Genomic DNA, 20,782 nt, shown 5'->3' with positions numbered 1-20,782 from the left:
TACTGAACCCTTATTTTTAAATCAAAAACTCATGCACACAAGAGCAGCTTGGGTACCTGTGCTATAAGAAAACTAGAATGTAAATGTGTTAAACATGCATTTAATGTTTGTACCAATTGAGGATTGTAAGTGGGTTATTTCTTCTATAAGGTACACAAGATTTGGGACATGGAGCAGATATTGAGGGTTTCTTTTTCTCAATTTGGTTGCTAAACTTTGAACTAAATAAATGTCCCATCGAGACTACAAAGTATTTTTTAGAGCCTTAAACACAACAAAATTCTCACTGTGTTACCCATTCAATACAATATTTTTAAGGATAGGATGACTAAAACACCAATCTTATAGGTACAATTATAGTACAACATTTTTGCTTCATGAACAATTACTTTGAAAAACTAATGCAATTCTTTCATTTAAAAGTCCACATTCATAAAAAAAGGTCTTTGAAGGTTAATGCATTTCATTTTGACTAGAACCTAATTAAGTGTTCTTATTAAAATGGGCACATGCTCTTACACCCATTGCTAGAGTACAGTATATAACTGTCCAGTATAGAAGGTAACATTCACACTCACAAACTTCCCTCTGCAACTCAGTTGAACTTAGAACTCCTGACAACATGTCTTTCAACTGCAGCTCTGGAAACTTCTCCTCCCTCTCCCTTGGAGGTTACCTGGGGTACCCAGTTTCCACCTATGATTCTTTCTACCCCAGCAATATAAGCTACCCCCACCCCAGCACTTTCCAGCTGGGCTCCTCTCTCCATGGTGGTTGTCAGGAGACCTTCTTTAAGCCCACCAGCTTCCAGACACCCTGGGCTGTGACCAGATCCTACCAGACATCCTACTTCCATCCAAAAAATATCATCTTCCACAGTCCCTGCCAAACAAATTACACAGGATCTCTAGGTTTGGGAAATACTGGCCTTAGATCTTTTGGTTATGGAAATACTGGCTTCCAGTCTCTGGGGTGTGGATCCAGCTTCTGCTGCCCAACTTACTTTCCTTCCAGGAATTGCCAGTCATCTTGTTACCAACCAGCCTTCAGCTCTCGCTTTTTTGGATAAATTTACTGAATGTCTCCCATTACCTCATGGTTATATCTGCACTTTATGAAACTTTAGCACTCAGCCTCTCCAACATCTTTGATTACTGACCATCTTCAACACTAGTACTCGCTAACACAGTCCTCCCAGAAGTAACAAAGTAACCTTGGCCTGTAACCTTTTCTAAATCAGACATATGAGATATATCTTGAATTTTCATTCCTATGCCAATGCTCTGAATCATTTCTGTTGCTACCTTAACAAGACTCTTATTTTCCTCCTAAGATTCTTTCACTTAAGTGTATTTCAAATAGATATGGCCTTTAAAATAAACTTATTTCTCTAGCATGAATTATGGCATTCCATTTTTTTATCCGTATGGTACATTTAGTGAATGCATCCAGTAAATTCAACTGTCTTCATTAGCTAAACACCTTGTTGTTGTTGTTTCCTTTGTTTCATATGTTTCATTAATATTTTGCTGGGTAGAAAAGAGGAAGTTTGGAGAATCTAAATATATGGCATATCTTATGTCTTAACAGATTTATATCCCTCAATGGGTGCATTTGTTCATCTAATTGCTTTAGAAAATTTTGTTTTTAGGTAGGCATTCGTTGAAAAATATTTATTGTGTTCTGGTTCTAGATCAGGTATTTATGCTGAATGAAGACATAAATTCCCTGCCTTCACGGAATTCACACACACACTATTTTAACTCACTGCCATGTAGCAAGTGCAAAATGGTGATAAAAACATGTTTCATAGGGAACACAAAGAACAGGAACTTCAAAGAAGGGTGAGAATATCACACAAAATTCATTATTGACAATAGTATGTGTAAATTACCAGTTCATATAAAAATATAAATCTTGCTGTTCTAATGTGTTAGTTGTGGTCCTTTGAGAAATAGCTGCTATCTAGGATTTGACATGACAGATATTTATTGGGGAAAATACCTGTCAGTGAAAATGGGGAGGTAGCTGGAGAATTCTGGGAGATCCAGCAGACAACAATGCAGGTCTGAACTCAGTGAAGGAAAGAGGGAAGGAAGGAAGGAAGTTTGCATTAGAATAATCCTCTTCAGGCAGTTCCAAGAAAGTTTTGGTAAGTCACCCGCAAGTCACAGAGATGGGCCTGCCTGAGTATCCCTGCCAAGCTCAGTCACTGGCCAAGAACAGGGCACAGCATGACCTTGGCATAAACGCGGGGGTAGATTCAGAGACTGACAGCTGGGACTGTAAGTCAGTTAGGCTCCCTGCAGTGGGAGATATGAGAGCTACATTTTTTTTTTTTTTAATTTATTTATTTTTGGCTGCGTTGGGTCTTTGCTGCTGCCCGCGGGCTTTCTCTAGTTGCAGCAAGCGGGGGCTGCTCTTCGTTGTGGTGCACAGGCTTCTCACTGCAGTGGCTTCTCTTACTGCAGAGCACAGGCTCTAGGTGCACAGGCTTCAGTAGTTGTGGCAGGCGGGCTTCAGTAGTTGTGGTATGTGGGCTCAGTAGTTGTGGTGCATGGGCTTAGTTGCTCCGTGGCATGTGGGATCTTCCTGGACCAGGGCTCGAACCCATGTCCCCTGCATTGACAGACGGATTCTTAACCACTGTGCCACCAGGGAAGTCCTGAGAGCTACATTTTCATAGCTTCCATGTTCATGAAATTTATTCTGATTTCAAATAAGCCGAAATAATGACAAATAGTAAAATCATAACTGAAAACAGACTTTTCCATGAATTAAGTTCAATATACTTTATTTTACTTTCATCAATCAAAAAAATTAATTACTATATTAGACCCTATACAGGACTCACTGAGTGAAAGTCAAACCTTACAACTGAATGTGAGAAACAATTGAGAATTATTGGATGGCCATCTTTTATTTTAAATGCAAGTGATGTATTAGACAGATTGGACCCAGTAGGGCATAATTAGGAAAGTGCTTCATTTTTCCCCTGCTATGGAACTTCACTCTTGACCTGCAGACTCTTAACTTCCCTGAATTTCTGAATAATACCTTGTGCAGATCTATGATCACATTAAGATATTAAGAAACATTTTATTCCATATTAGTAGTTAAGTTTACTCCAGTATAAATTAAAAACCAGTCTCACAACCATATTAAAGCCCCTCCCTTTTTCCAGGGTTCAAGCCTGTCATGTGATTACGTAGGCCGCCTGTGACTTGGAGGGGCCCAATCATTTTATTTACCCGCTTTGCTCTCCCTTGTCTTCCATTTATGTGCTCCTCCTGGCTTCTCTTCTTCAAGCCAAAGAGAAAGGATGGGAGGAAAGGAAATGATAGCTGAGGCCATCTGTCTCAACCTCCTTTAGACCACCTGTGTCAGCATGAGCTAGTTGATTCAGGAAACTTTTCCTGGAAAAAGATGAGACTAAACCAATAAATCATTTCACTGTATGCTTCAGGAAACTCCTGTAGTATTGAATACAACAGTCTGCAGACCTGAAAAACAGCTCTCTAATTAAGCAACAATTAACTTATCAAGAGACTCGTGTTGGTACCCTCTCTTTGCCATGCCCATCAATTCTAAACTATCAGCTAATAAATTTGCCCAGTGTCAATCAATTCTGTGCCTTGAAACCATCTGAGCCCAAGATCTCACTTCTAATGTCTGTCTATAGAGACACAGCTAAACGCCTCAATGCAGCGGTGTTCCCTTTTCTGCAGGAAGTTTGAATACACTTCGTTTTGCTTAGTTAGCAGATTGTCTGGTGATATTCTGAGACATTCAAAAGTGACATCAAAAGTCTTTTCACTTAGCCAGTGCTAAGTGTTCCCTATGGTTCTGTCTTTGCTGTTGAATATCCTCACTTATCACTCATGTCTGAATACTAGCTCTTTTCTGGTGGTATGTTTTCCAGAAACCACCGTCTTACCACCCCGCCCCACTCCCTGGGACCCTCTGCACTGAACCATTATCCTGACAGCACACACTTCCATAACTTCTCCTTAGCTCCTCACCCTCAGTTCCTGCCCACCACCAGTGCTGCACCCACCCAGCTTTCCTCTGCTAGGATCCATTTGCTGTGGAACCAACCCTCTTAGCCTAAAGGAAACACACACACACTTGCTACACTACTCATGAAAGCAGAGTCTGGCAGCATGCTTCCGATGGGCAGAATTTCTTCTTCTCTGAAGGTCTTAATTGGTTGAATGAGTCTGCCCACATTAATGAGAGCAATCTCCTTAAAGTCAACTGATGATAAACGACAAATTCATCTGCAAAATGCCTTTGCAACAAGAGCAAGACGAGTATTTGACCAAACAACTGGGCACCATAGCCTAGCCAAACTGACATATAAAATTAACCATCAGAGTCTCCGTTTTCAAGAAAATCTGGGCTCACAGTTTCTGTTTCATAAAAAAATATAGTTTAAATTACTGCACGAGACTGAAAGCGAGAGTAAATTAAAATTTTACTTATAAGTAATCTTCCTCTCAGTTCAAAAAATTACTTTCATACTTTTTAATAATCACTTTCTCAGATTCTTATGTCTAATTTGTAAGAGAGATTTCTAGCACAATTTCATGATCACTCACTAGAATAACTAAGTCTCAATAAAATGTCTATATTTGTTCACAAAAATAATTTCTTTTCTGCTAATGAGCCCTCTGGCTTCTTTAGTGTGGTTCTGCTAAGAACACAACTCTGACCCAGCTGTGCACAAGAGACTTATTAGAGCAGAGGGCAATGTTCAGAGAATTTATTTCCAAGATCATTTTTAATCTATTTGCTCAACTTATGCTATTTCTGTCATCATATTTCTCATATTTGCTTCATTCATTTGCTTCTTTCATGCCCCTGTTTTTTGTCATGCCCTTCTTTTATCATTTTCTACTTTTCTGCTTTGTTTCCTGGACTTTATACATGTATTCATTCTCTTCACAGTTTCCATAACTTTTGGCACTATCAACATTTAGGATGGATACTATTTTGTTAGGGCTGTTTTGTGCATTGTATGATGTTTAATAGCATCCCTGGTCTCTTCCCACTACCATCCCCTCTTCACCTCAGTTGTGACAAACAAGTATGTCTTCAGATATTACCAAACGATCCCTGGAAGTGAAATTATCCCTTGTATAGAACCACTGATTTAGATGTGTATTCTGAGAATGAGCTGTTTGGGATAGTTCTTAACTGCGAACACTGGACCTATCCCACATTTGGGATAGGGCTAGAACAGTAAAAATGCAGTAGTACTTTATTCCATGGATTAATGAGGTGTTATGAATGATGACTACCCAATAAATATATTTATACTTCATAAATCTAAAATAATGTTGAATACTTACTTGACAAATATTATTCCACTATTGCACATAAATATAGTAGTTGTGGTTATGTTTACCACTATCACAATTATAATGATCTGTTCAAATGCAATTAGAGAAAAGAAAATGGTATTTTTGTGACAAGTTTCTCAGCTCTAGAATGTCTAAGTTGGGATCACACCTATTCTGATCCTCCTAGACCAAAAAGTAGTAGTAAGACTTAGTTATCTTCTCACTCTGTTTCAAATAGTCAAGACCAATTGAGGCCAATTGCTGGTTTATCGACTCTGCTGCAATACCTCTTGGACATTCTGAGAGCTTTCTTCAATTTGTCTGACTCATTCTGTGTACTCCACACAAAAGACTTCAACTGTTTAGTACCTGCCAGCAGTGATGAAGTTGATCATAAACTACATTTCTTCAATTTGAGGCTTTGAAGCTGACATCATAGGTTTTACTCTCTAAGAATCTCAATATCTCAATTCAATTCATCATATGGGTACTTTACTATGAACTTCTTTAGTTGTATCTACCAAATATTTCATGCTAAATATTTCATCTACTCAAAGAGATTCATATTTCAAATACAAGAAAACAAGTTTATTTAAACAAACATTTATTTGTTCCTGCTATATGCCAGGGTTTATGCTAGGTCCTGGAGAATACAAGTTTAAGTAATAATGTAATGAAACTGACCCACAGCTATCAACAATACTGTAAACTAACTATAATTTTAGTTAGACTGATATAATCTCACAAGACAAGACATGAAGATTGGAAGACATTTCCCAGAAAAAGTAAAGCTCAAGGTAGGACTTAGAAGATAATACATTTGAACAGGCAGATTAAAGTCACTGGAAACAGGACAAGTGACATAGGCAAAGAGTATGTATGAGGATACTCCCTTGCCTTTGTGTGTGGAAAAGAAGCTTGAGCTTGAACTAGAAAGGTTATTTGGCCATGGGTATCATAGTTACAAATTTAGGTTATATTATATAAGAAACTGGAGATCAATAGAAATTTCTGAGTAATAATTTTAGAATTGTGTTCTGTCACCTCAATTTAATGTGCATTTTAGGGGGCAGATTTTTAAATGAGAACTTTCATTTGATTGTTTTAGTCAATTTTTTTTTTGCAATATATTTGCAATTCACTTTTTTTCCTCATGTTTTATCATTTGGAATCATTCTGGCCAGAAAGGTATTAGAAATATTTTGTAGTTAGGGGGTTATATCCTTTTTTTCCAACTCTTGCCAACTTGCCTGAAAGGAAGCCCCAAGACAAGAACTGTATCTTCTTCATAATTTGTTACTTTCAGAGTATCATTTAATAAAATGCTAACAATTGATTCACTCTTCTTTTAAGGGAGCACAGCACTTTAGTTATAAATTATTTATTAAATGTAGAAAACTACCTTGATATCTTCTGTCCCTCAGAAGTTGTCTTGATCGACAAAAATCTCTGTTATTTCCTGGTGTTTCTGACATGTATCTTATTATGTTGCAGACAGGTCATGCTTCCTGATGAACAGGAGAAAATTTCGGAGACAGAGCAATCCTCTCAAAGGAACTGAATGCTCCATCTCAGAAGTAGCACATATTTCTTATTAATGACAATTTCAAGCATGCTTGTGTGTAAGGACATTTTGAATAATGTCGCTCCATTAATACCAAATTATATTGTTAGGCTTTTATTGCTGGCTGAAAAAAAGATCACAACATTTAAAAAGTTTCATTGTAGACAAAAATCAAAATTAATTATCACAATTACAATCATTAATCCATCCACTTTTATGTTACTTTTAAAAGCAGTAGTCTAAATTTTGAGGGCTTTCATTTTTAATAATACATGTTATAACAATATGCTCTTAAAATCCATAACACAAGACAAAGAGTTGAGTTGGGTATTAGTTCAGTTTTTGTTTGTCTGTTTGTTTTTGTTTTGTTTTTAAATAATGTACAGAGAAGTCAATTTGCCCAAGATCATACAGCTAGTTAGTGATGTATTATAAACTCAGTTTTACTTTGAAAACTTTATCTTTTTAACATATCACTCAATGCAAGGAGTAATAATTAATTAATTAATTTAAAAAGAACACATCCTGATGATGGTGAACCATCACGCCTTCTAGGTAATAAAGGATCTATTTTCCTTATTAATATTTTCTAAGCTTTTGACATCAAGGAATTACTGAGCATTACTTTTTCAAAGGCCTTGAAAAATGTAGCATTTTGTTATTAAGAATCTATGCCATTAACAAATTGCATTTCTTCAAATTTATTTTATAAAGCCCAGTAAAAGGTAAAATGAATGCTGAAAAACACTCTGAATAATTATAGCCGTATGCATGATGAGTACCTAAGAATATTTTTTGAGCAAGTGAAGTACAAATTGAGAAATGATGACATGAAAGAAATAGTGTGGAGAATTGGACAAAATTGCCTGCAATTGAAGAGAGGCTCTATTTTACTTAAATTGTAACACCTCTACATAAAGACAAGAGTGTTCATGCAGAAGACCCAAGCAAAGAGCAGGCTTTCTTACGTATGACGCAATGCAGTCTCATTAAGCCCATGTGGCTACCACGTTCTCATAACAACTAAATTAGAGATTTCCAACTATTATCAGATTGACTTAAGTAATCGGATTTCACATAATTATAGAAGGAACACAAAAAGTACCAACAAAAAAATTAAAATTATGAAACATTTTAATTTGCTCTTTTGTATGTCATGCACAGAATATTTTTTGCTGCCTATTGAAGCAGAGGAATGCAAGTCTGTAATGATAAATTCTAAATTGCTTAAGCTCACAGTACCAGGCTCCTGTGAAGCAGTGGTCAAGTGAATGAAAATTCATTCTAGCCCCTTAAAAATTATGAAATAGGCCAATTTTGTACAAATTCTATTATGAGGAATTAGGATTTATTTAGTTTGTTGATTCTTCACCTCAATCCCTAAAGATGCCTTATATTTCAATGAGTACACATAACTGTTCATTATTTGTCTATAGTTCTTATTCTGTTGCATATACAACCATTTAATATATACAACCATTTTATATTTATATATAAAATGAGCTCTATTAAGAATAAAAGTGTTTTCCTTTTTTAAAAGTGTTTTCTGAAAATAATAACACTAAGTAATAGAGAGAGAGAGAGAGAGAGAGAGAGAGAGAGGCTGTTTTTATTGAGAAACTGAGATCCTGAATATCCTCTGAGCTCAGTTATGGTGGAAGTATATGACCTATCTCTCAGTTTCCACATCTTCTTCTTGAGAAATCTACTTAATTCTTATTTTCCTTTTAAACTTAGTTATCAGGGGTGATTTTTTCCTGACATACAAACTGGTGACTCTTGGTGACTTACCTCCTAGCCTCAATTTCTTCATTTTTATAATTGAATAAAATCTTGTATTTGGCAAGTTTAGACTAGGAATTAAAGGAGACATTATATAAAAAAAAATTTGTTATCTAATGGAAGGTGGCCACAAATGTTAGGTCCTTCCCTGTATTATTTTTACTAGTTTTAATTTATATGTCCTAAAGCCTGGAGATTTCTTCAGTGGATACTTAATCCTGAATGTCAACAGTGTAGCAGTCACTGTTCTGGCCTTGGGTTTACAAAATGAAGAGACATAGTTCTTACCCTCAAACAACTTACATGGCAGTTAGAAAAATTGTATCAGAAAGAAAGAAAATCCCCATGTGTATTTAAGTGCATTAGAAACAATAGACTCCATCTAGCACAAGAAGAAAATTGTTTTCAAATGCTGGAAGAGTAAAATGGACACTCTGCTTAGGAATTTTACTATTTCTTTTTCTATGTATGAGTCTTTAAATCTGTATCCAGAACAGTATCCAGAATTGTATCTGCTCTTCTACTAGCAGATTTTCCACACCATCCCTGACACAGTGGCCTTCACTATGCAGGCAGGACAATGGGAGATAGGGAAAGTTCTTGTAATATCAGAGCCTTTCAAATATGTGTGACCCTGACCGATACTGAGAAACACATTTTACTTCAGAACCTATTTCTCCTACTTTCTTTCTCTCTCTCTCTGTATGTGTCTCTGTGTATGTGTGTGTGTGTGTGTCTTACTCTCTCTTAAAAACCAAACTTTCAGAAAAAAATGTGTAAGATAACTCTGAAATTTTTTCCCATCCCATCCCATCCCATCCCATCCTATCCTATTCTATTATTCCTCACTAGAAGAAGTACTGGTCACCATCAAGAAATAGATTTTGTGACCCATTAATGATACAAAACTCGCATGTAGAAACTTTTGCTAAGGATATTACCCCCATGGGAGTTACTGAAGCAGTTAATTCCATGTCCTTCTACTTAAGCTTATCTCAAACATTTTCCATTATTTTATATAACATCCCACTATCTCTCTCCTAGTAAGTGGAATAAAATTCCTATTAAACAATGGTTCTACCACGGATCACTAGATGGTCATAGAAGAAATCTTAGATTTCTGGACACGTTTTTTCAGATGAAATTACAAAAGCTTAGAGGGAAAGATAATTTAGGACAAAATTAGAGTTGCTATTCTAAAAGGAATAAATAACAATTAGGAAAGTATATTGATGCAAATTTAAATCAATTAAAAAATAACTCACATATATCTCTGCTTATATTTGTAATCAAGACATTAATCAAGTACATATTCAAGTTTGAATTATTTCAAGTAATACTCTTAACAAAGCTTAATGTTCCTTAATTTTCATATAGTGTTTTACAGTTTATATGGTACTTTAATACACATACATTACATTGTGAACACCATCTATTGTACTATAGAAGATACAAGTATTTACTACTTTCTCAAAGATATTGCATTACAATGTCCTCATAATGGAGAATTTGCAGATTGCTAATATTCAAAACCAGAAGAATCCCAACAAAAGGGCTAGCACATTGATTGGTAAGTCCCACACATTCAGCCATAGGTCCTGGACGCTCATGTATCAGTTTCAAGGTGAACAGTTTCTCCACCTGGTGAGATATCACAAGGGATCATAACTTAAAGATGGAAACCCAGGGGATTCTCTGCTCAGATCGTAAAATCCATTTCTGTAATCCCACTATCTGGCATAAATCCTTTGTCAAGAATGAGACATGGAGAAAGTTTTGGCTGGATACACAGGGGCTGAGCACAGATAGCGAATGGCATTGCAGAAAGAATCATGGCAGCCTTCGTGGATTTGGGAGCCATCTTGAAAAGCATGAAGAAGAGAATAAAGTAGCTTGGATAGGAAGAATGAAGGAGAGATGCTAAAGGGAACCCTAAGGACCTGACTGAAGTTTCCAGAATGTCAGTTGATAATGGTTCTGATGCATTCGTTTTTAGGGAGTGGTCTGAGAAAGTATTTCACCCCGTATTCTAACCTTTGTGCCTTACTAATGGATGTGATGTCCAACCATGATATTTGGATGAATCTGTCACCTTAATGAAACCGCAGGCAGAAATGTCACGAGCATTAATATTTAGTTGAATTTCCTAGGAGTTGGTGGTGAGGGAGACTTACTTATATGTTATAAATCTAATAAACTACTTCATTTTCAGAAATCTTTTATCTTTTTAAAGTAATTATTTCACATAATTTTAGCCATTAATTCTCAAAACACTGAATTAGAGTATGTGCCATGACGAAGCATCTAGGGCAACCTGAGCTAACCGGATGCCTAAAAAGTCGGCCTTTAAAAATAGTCTGATAATACAGTTTTATCAGATATTTTTCATCTTATAATTTAATCTAATTGCCACCCACCCTTCTGGAAACCTTTTAAGAATATCACATATCTTCAGAGTAACAGTGGGAAACCAAAAGAATTAAAAACTGACACCTCTCGCCATTAAGATACTTAGAATCCAATTAAGGAAGTAGATATGCAAGTAAAACGTTAGAGCAAGTGAGTCAGAAGGGGTTTCTACATCAATCAGTCAATCAGTCAATCAGTCAATCAGTCAATCAGTCAACATCCTTTGACCCGTTATGTGTCAGACATGCTGGGTATAGAGTGTTGAACAAGATAGAGAAGATTCCTGACTTCGGAGAGCTTACATTCCACTGACATTACCAGGTCTAGTCGCTAGAACAATAATAATTCAAGGCGCTCATGCCAATGCTGATTTTAGCATCTAGACTGACTCAAAACAATCACAATACAACCCATCAACTTGTAACAAATAAAAAGTGTAACGTTAAATACACATATCATGAGAACAGAGAAAAAATGAACAAGTCGGTGAAATCTGATTGCCTGACGCAGCCCCTTCCCCTGCCTCCATACTAGTTACATGTCCCACCCCCGTTTTTCACCTCCATGATGCTTCCCGACATCTACAAACTTTCTTTTTATTTTATTTTTTAATATTTGCTTATTTATTTGGCTGCGCCAGGTCTTAGTTGCGGCACGCGGGATCTTCGTTGCCGCGTGCAGGAATCTTTAGTTGCAGCATGTGTGCTCTTAGTTGCAGCATGCATGCGAGATCTAGTTCCCCGACCAGGGATCGAACCTGGGCCCCCTGCATTGGGAGTGCAGAGTCTTAACCACTGGACCACCAAGGAAGTCCCTACAAATAAACTTCATATTTGATGTCTCTTCTTTTTTTTACCTGCTCACTCTTTGTTGGCCACCGCCACTTCCTCTCTGCTGAAATGATATGTTAGTGGTCACCAGTGCCCTGCTAGTGATCAAACTCAGTATTTTCCTTCTCATTCTTAAACTTACCTGCCCTTCCTAAACTGTGTCATAGGACCATTTTTCTACATTCTCTTGAAATTCTCTCTTCCTTTGAACTTCTCATGAAACTATTTATTTTATTCTGTGTCATTCAGATCTCTCACCATGCACTTCACCATAAGTTCTCCATTCCCATGTCCTTCTATCCAGTCCTCAAATGTAAGCATCTTTCAAGATGGAGTACCATGCTCTCTCTTTTTTTTATGCTCCATATTCCCTCCCAGGACAACTGCATCTTCTTTCATGTTTCCCACTATCAATTTTGCAGATAATTTAAAAATTTGCATTCAAAATCTTAACTACTTTCCTAAGAAAAGTCTTGGATGTCAACTAATCCCTAGATATCTCTTATACCTCTTGCCATGTAGTTTTTTGTTTTTTTTTTAGATCTTTTGATGTGGACCATTTTTTTAAAAGTCTTTATTGAATTTGTTACAATATTGCTTCTGTTTTATGTTTTGGTTTTTATGGCCCTGAGGCATTTGGGATCTTAACTCCCCGACCAGGGATGGAACCCGCACCCCCTGCACTGGAAGGTGAAGTCTTAACCACTGGACCACCAGGGAAGTTCTGTCTTGCCATGTATGTTAACCATCAATATCTCAAATGCAGCTTGTTAAATTTGAACTCGTTGTTATATCTTATTTCTATTAAGATAAACCATTACTTCTGTAACCGAGACTCAAAAATCTTGATATTGGTTTGATTTTTATCTTTCTCTTAACCTTCATTCACAACCAATTGGATTAGTCTGTACTTTAAAATGTTCTGAATAGCTACCATTTCTTCTTATTTCTGTTCTACTCTCTTATGTAGGCCTGTGTGACCTCTTGTCAGGCAATATTACAAGAGCTTCCCTGCGTCTGGTTACTTTCCACATAAATCTTGTCTCTGCATTGAATAAAACAGAATTTAATTGATAAAACAGAGTTGAATAATAAAACAGAGTTGTCTTCTTAAATCAGTTCAGATAATATCATTCCTTCCCTTAAATATGTTCAGTGGTTTTCCAATGATAATAACAAGAATAAAGATTTATTGAGAACTATTTGTTGGTATATATGATACATACTTTACTTCAGAATTCAAAAACTGTGGGCCACATTGGTCCTGCATTCATTTACTCAATCAATCATTCATTCATTCATTCAATAAGTAGTTATGGAGAATCTCTGTATGCCAATGATTCTTCCAAGTTTTGTTCAACTGACATATGTTGATTGCCCTAGTGTTTTTTGTTTTTTTTAATTTGAATAGGTTTTCAAGATTTTAAAAGGGAGAAATTAAAAGGTATCTTGCTACTCGAATTTTTTTTTTTTTTTTTTTAATCTGTTAAGTCTCTGACTGACTCCTACAGGACAATCGATTAAAGCTGTAGATATATTTCCTTTTATCCTGGGATATGATCCTCACTTTGCGGCAGTTCACCTCTTTCTTTTAAACTGAGAGCTAATGTGATTAGAATTTTTTAATGTACTTGCACTGTTTTCTATCATAAAGTAAAATTTAAAAAGCGGTGAAATATTTCTTGAACCCTAGTCTCTATCAAAAGTGAAAAAAATACTGAGAGGTTTCTATGTTTTTAAAAATATTAAAGCACATACTTCTTTGTGAAAGATTATTTCTACATACTGAATACACTAACCACACTAACCACGTGTGTTTGTGAGAAAAAAATTGGACCCTAGGATACCATTTGAAAAATGATATACTGAATCCTTATGTGTGGCTCTCTTGTACTCATTTATATAAAGTGCCTGGCTCTCATTGTTGTTTAAATATGAAGTCTCGTCTTTCCATGAGGTATCTTAATTCTCACAACTCTGTGTGGTTGGTACTAGAAGTTAGGGAAAACAAATAACATGCCCAAGGACACACAGGGTTAATAATTTTTGGAGCCAGGATTCTTAGCTCAGTCAGAATCCAAACTCATCTTTTCAGTACCGTTCTTTCACATAGTAATCTATGATTTGCTTCCAAGCTACTGTTTCCAGTTTATTTCTTGCCACACTCCAAATTATTCATCAATTCCTCTTATACTATGCTTTTATATACATTTACTTTTGTTTTTGACCTTGCTCTGTTTTTTTATATATTGAAATGCTCGACTCTTTCTAAGCCTGTTCTTACATTCACCCTCTCAGAAGTGTTCCTCTGTTCTATGATATTGCTACTTATATTATGACAACCATTTTTCTCTTTGTATCAGGACATTTATGTATGTTTGTTTCCTACCATTTGAGTACATACTTCATTAAAAATCTAATACAGCATCCAACCCAGGTTTCTTTTTTTTTTTATTGTTATATACTAGAAATTTCATTTTTATTTATTTCATTGGACTTAATGTAATTAGAGAAGGCTACCTAGACAAACAATGTTTTAAACAATGACCCCTACAATATTGATCTTCTTTCCAATTTTATGGCCATTAAAAACTATGGAAGTACTATGAAATGGTAATCATTTTATTTTTAATCTGTTACTTCTTTAAGAGATAGTGTATGTTGTTCTGATGAGGTGAGATATTGACATCACATTTGGAGTGCACACTTAGCTTGTAGCCGATGTTCCCAAAATTGTGAATTCTTGCATGAGTAAATAAATATTGGAACTTACACATAAGCATCACTAGTTTAGCATCAACAGTGGGGTCAAAAGTGTTTGTACCTTTTTCCAATTTTCTCACCTTTTCACTAAAGGCACTGGAATATGGTATACTCACAGTGATGACTTTCTGAAAGGTTCAACAATTGGTTTTTCCTTATGAAAACCATGTTGCTAAGCAACACTTGTGCATTGGTATATTTCTTTCCACAACCTTCTATCATGAGAACAGTCCAGGGTTTTTTCACTTGTAATTACCAGAGTCCCTTGAGAAATAAACCACAACACAGCCACTAAGCTTTGCTTCGCATTTTGCATTGATTTAATAGGAGATGAGTATTCCACTTGATCCCCGAATGCAAAGGTTGTTGCCAGCAGAGACATTTCCAAAGTGAAATAGAATATGATTTATGGCATGCCTCAGAAACCACATCAGCTGCTGTTCTCCATTATGTTGCTTAACTCTGATCTGTATGAGGGATTCACCTTACAGAGACTGTGCCTTGCAAGGCAAATTGAAAATCATGTTTTCTATTATTGATACACAGCCTCTGTTTCCTTCAGGTTCAAGTGTTAAAAATCAATTGGCTGAGAATGTTCCGTTTTTATATTCTATTTTACATTTGCATTTCAATTTGTCCTGAAATTGTAATAAAGATGTGTGTGTGTGTGTGTGTGTGTGTGTGTGTGTACAGAGAAAGAGCAAGTGAGAGAGAGAGAAATCTTTTCTTTTTGTTGACAAAGGCAAAAAGGCTGCAGTAGTACCTTCTGTACACCAAGGGTTATGGTTCAGTAGTTTCAAAAATCTATACTCTTTAATAACTAAAAATAAAGGATTTTTGCTAATGAATATTTTTGCTTTAAGAAGCATTAGATAGTATTCTAGTACTTTTTCTATGTGTCCTTAAGTATCACTGATTTGGCATTGATTTTCATGGGAATTGCTCTAGGACTTTTTCTATGTGTCCTTAAGCGTCACTGATTTGGCATTGATTTTAATGGGAATTGTTCTAAGTAAGGTCAGAAAGATCCTCAGCAAACTAGCAATGAAGTACAACCATCCAAAGCATGTAAAACTAGGTCGTGCTCATCCTAATTTGCAGCAGTTTCTACCTCAACAGAAGTGTCAGGCTTAATAGAACAAAGAATTTAGGCTTTGAAATAAAGAAAGTTTGAAGAGATTTATTCCAATCTTTGGCTCTCAGTCGGCCTATAAACGACACTTGCAGTAGAAACTCCCAGCCAACTTCAAGGTCTTCGGACTCCAGGATAAAATTAGAAGAGACCAAAGGCAGTCTTGAAAGATAACCAAATGATCAATGAGCTGATGAGCAAGAGAGGGAGTGAATGAGAGTTCTGAAAATTACTTCAGAAATTTCCTAAGTGGAAAGTGGAGAGTAAACAATGGTGACATGCCCCCTGGTGGACAGAGGTACCTCTGCAGCCGTTTGCCTTGCTTAACGAAAAAGATGTCTGCCTGTATCAGGGATTTTTAGAGGCTCTTGAATCGTGAGAAAATCAAATACAGTCTTTCCACAACCATGATTTTTTTTTTTTTTTTTACTTTCAAGTATTACTTTATTTACAACTACATTTAATTAATGCTTCATTTATATGACCTCTGCTGTTCAAACCATCTGCCCTCTAATAATAATCCAACCACTCTTAGCACAGAGAAGCTAGACTTTATGTGTTAGGCAACATTGTACATTAGGAAAATGTTCCATGAAGAGAAGACTCCATCTTCCCTTTTCTTGAGAATCTGTGCTCCATTTGGATGATACTTTCAAATTTTCTCCTTCCAAATACCTAGGCTATCTCCTACGAAATGTCTTATTCCACCTGGGAGAATTTTTGCAAAGTTTCCCTTCCTTAAAACTTAGGGTTTGAGACATTATATATTCCATGGTGAAAGAGAGAGGGTAACAGGAGGATGAAGAAAGATTAGAATCTGCTGCTTACATGACTATTCTTCTTTCACCCATATCCCACTAGACCGAGTCCCACTGTTGCAATCCTGTGCCTTATGAATTTTCCTCTATTAAAGTGACTTTTCTGTCCATCCTCTACTTAAAATTATAGGTCTTGTTCAACAGCTATACACAAAGTATTTATTGATATATATTTCAATTTATGTAAAATTTGATATGCTAAAACAAAGTGTTATAGAAAACTACTCACAGTAAGCTTATACTAAAGTTTCCTAAATTTTTCCCAGCTTTATGCCAATGAAAAACTTATGATCTTAAGCAAAATTCATTTTCTCTATTTTTTTCTGGTTTCTAAAACTCTATTGAGTTTTACCAATTAATGCTCAATATAAATTAACCAGTGAAGACTACAAAGTCAATCTACCATCTCTCGCAGTCCACAATTTATCCCAAATATCACCACTGATGCCTGCTTTCTGGCAACAGCAGGGTGTAGCATAAAGAACAAACATGAGTTTTGAATCCAGATTCAAATCCTGACTTTACCACCTACCAGCTGCTTGGTCTTGGACAAGTCATTTCCACTGTCTGATCCAATTCCCTTATCTTTACAGTGGGGATAGTAATATTTTCAGAGTTTATGTAAAGTATTCAAAATGCCTGACTTAAATTAGGTAATTAATAAGTGATGTCTATAATATTTTTGTTTATTATATTTCTCCTATTGTACTTGTCTTTTCTAAAGTTCTTAGTATCTTTAATGCTAGCTAATCTTGTATCTTTTCTTCTCTGCAACTACATTTTTCTCCATATTAATTTTTTTATAAGGTCAATGTTTTATAAAGTCACCCATGGAAACTTCAGTACCTTTCACTCAAAATAGAAATAGCAGTATCTGCACTCCCATGTTTATTGAGCATTATTCAAGACAGAAGCAAACTAAATGTCCATCTCCAGATGAATGGGTTAAGAAAATGTGGTATATTTATACAATGATACTACTATAATACTGTTTCTCTATCTTTGTATGATAAGAACTAAAGCAATTTAGCAAAACATTTCTTCTCTTTTCTCTGAACTTCTCATTTTGATTTCTGAAGACTCAATCTCTTCCTTAAGAGACTCAGAGAAAAGATATGGAAGAGGATGTGTTTAAAATTATGTCTTGGGGCCTCCCTAGTGGCTCAGTGGTGAAGAATCTGCCTGCCAAAGCAGGGGACACGGGTTCGAGCCCTGGTCCCAGAAGATCCCACAGGCTGTGGAGCAACTAAGCCTGTGCGCCACAACTACTGAGCCTGCGCTCTAGAGCCCGTGAGCCACAGCTACAGAGCCTGTGGACCACAACTACTGAAGCCCGCACACCTAGAGCCCATGCTCCACAACAAGAGAAGCCACCACAATGAGAAGCCCATGTACCACAGTGAAGAGTAGCCTTTGCTCACTGCAACTAAAGAAAGCCCATGCACAGCAGCAAAGACCCAATGCAGCCAAAAATAAATAAATTAATTAAAAAAAACTAAAAAAGAAAAATTATGTCTTCACAATTCAGTAACACTAGCTGATGATCACTCAGACTGAAACAACCAACTTTAATATTTTATCCACTCATATTAAAAGTACTTTCTCTTTTTTTTCTGCTTGGAGGTTAGATGGTCAAAAACCTTTCAGTCATATTCAAAATTGAATGTATTCCTCTTAATATTGATGCAGATAAAGATTAATACAAATTTCATTTTAAATAGTCTTCAAGACTGTCTTCACATACAGAAAGTTCAAAATCTACATATGCATTTGTTCAAATGCAAACACATACTTGATATTTACCCCAAAAAGTGAGTTGTTTTTGATATTTGTAGTTTCTGACTAATCTGTCAAGGGATGTTTTAGTTGATTCTGTATGTTTTTCTATTATTTCTTTTTAATTTAGAGATATAATGTAGGAAGAATTTAAGGAGGTAAACATGTTGGAAAGAAATTATTTTTTGTCTTTTTCAGTAAAGGAAATATTTAGAGAAAAGAATGGGAAATTTGGACAAAGGTGATTAAAATAAAGTGACCTAAAGAAGATATAATGAAGGAGGAAATTGAACAAATAAAAAAAAGTTGATGAGTCCAAAGGTACTTTTGACAACTATTGCCTTGTAAGGAAGGGAATAAAACCTTAATGAATTTTATGAAAGAGAGGGGTTTTCTTTCTTCCTCTTCCCCATCTATAGATACATGAGGAGGATAGAATGTTTAGTGTGAAATGGCACATTTAAATGGCAACTTTTTTCTAGCTTTATAGAGGTATTATTAACAAATAAAGACTGTATACATTTAAGGTGTACAACGTGCTGTTGTAATATATATATACATTGTGAAATGATTACCATAATCAGGTGAACTAACATATCCATCATTTCACATAGTTAACTTCTTTTTTGCACTTGAAAATTACTCCTTTGGAAAATTTCAGGTATACAATACGTTATTATTAGCCATAGTCCTCATGCTATATATTAGGTCTCCAGAACTTATTCACCTTATAACTGAATGCTTATACCATTTGACCAACGTCTGCTCATTTCCCCCAGCCCGAAGACCCTGGAACCACCGTTCTATTCTCTGTTACTATGAGTTTGACGTTTTTAGATTCCACATGTAAGTAATATCACACAGTATTTGTCTTTCTGTGTCTGGCTTACTTCACTTAGCAAAATGTCCTCCAGGTTCATCCACGTTGTTGCAAATTATTCAGCTTTTAATGGTTGATTTTTTATTAAATTCAATTTAATTGATCCCATGTGCTTAAATTTGAGGCCAGCCAGACTAACTGCTAAGCACTGTAGCTCAAACTCATCAAAAAGGATATGCTCGGGCTTCCCTGGTGGCGCAGTGGTTGAGAATCCGCCTGCCAATGCAGGGGACACGGGTTCGAGCCCTGGTCTGGGAAGATCCCACATGCTGCCGAGCAACTGGGCCCATGTGCCACAACTACTGAGCCTGTGCGTCTGGAGCCTGTGCTCCGCAACAAGAGAGGCCGCGACAGTGAGAGGCCCATGCACCGCGATGAAGAGTGGCCCCCGCTCGCCGCAACTAGAGAAAGCCCTCGCACAGAAACGAAGACCCAACACAGCTAAAAATAAATAAATTAATTTTTAAAAAAAGCATATGCTCACTTGTTTTATTTTTAGCAATAAAAATCAATTCGTGAAGGGTAAGAAAATATCTTGAAAATAAAAATCAGTTAACCCAAGTTATTTCAAGTCATGAATTTAAATACCCAGTAGATTCTTCAATAAACACTAAAGAGCAGTTATCTTTTATGCCTTTGTACATTAGGTAAAGCTGGAAACATATTTGGCTTGAAAGTTGTAGCACTTTCCTTGCAGATTTTATAGGCTACCTATTAGATAATCAGACAACTAATAGAGACAAGGAATCTCAACTTGGTAATAATAAGAGTAAAAATAGTAAGTGTCTATTCACACTTATTATGTTCCAGAAACTTTAGATGTATTAATTCATTTAAGACAATCATCCTGTGAGGTAGATACTATTATTACCCCCATTGCACAGATGGCACAGAGCACTTAAGTAATAACATGCCCCAAGGCATCACAGCTATTAACTGCATAAGTTGGGTTTGAATTTAGCTAAGAGGCCTGAGAGCTATTCTGGTTTTCACTTGCCTGAACTGCTGATTTAGAGAGCTCCCAGAAGAGGAATAAGATAGACACTTCTTGATGGTGTTTCTACAACACACTTAGAACAAGTGATAGCTTGGTGCATAATTTTTGTAGAGGTGATTGATCTTTGGTGACTTCTCATCCATTTCCTTTTGGTCACTGTCTCTCACCCCTGTCACATCTGTTCTTAGGACCTCCCTCACCAAATGCTGTCCCCTGGGTTTGTTGACTGAAAAAAAAAGCACAACCTAAAAGTTGAGAACTATGTTTTATTTGGAGGACTTTCTGAAGACTTCAAGCCAGGGAGAGAGCCTCTCAGAAGAACTCTGAGGGACTGCTCCGAAGAGGTGAGGGATGATCCAGGATGTATAGGGGGTTTTGCAACAAATACCACGTAGTCGGAACAGCAGAAGATTACTATTAATTAGAGAAAACCAGATACTTCAAGTGAATGAATTTAGCACTTTTCTATGTATGGAAAGATGCAAG

The 20,782-nt window shown here is 36.2% G+C and overlaps 1 protein-coding gene across 1 annotated transcript; it reads left to right on the top strand.

Moving 5' to 3' along the window:
• Positions 1-622: 622 nt before the first annotated feature.
• KRTAP15-1 (keratin associated protein 15-1) lies at positions 623-11,283 on the top strand (the record flags this gene model as incomplete). The annotated part of the gene is made up of 1 exon (XM_082392006.1): positions 623-11,283. One exon carries the CDS (start codon positions 623-625, stop codon positions 1,067-1,069), a length of 447 nt encoding a protein of 148 aa, XP_082248132.1. The 3' UTR covers positions 1,070-11,283.
• Between the last annotated feature and the right edge of the window lie 9,499 nt (positions 11,284-20,782).

The sequence above is a fragment of the Balaenoptera borealis genome (assembly GCF_965194805.1).
Source record: "Balaenoptera borealis genome assembly, chromosome: 5".
Lineage (NCBI taxonomy): Eukaryota > Metazoa > Chordata > Mammalia > Artiodactyla > Balaenopteridae > Balaenoptera > Balaenoptera borealis.
This window is presented reverse-complemented; position numbering and strand designations above follow the sequence as displayed.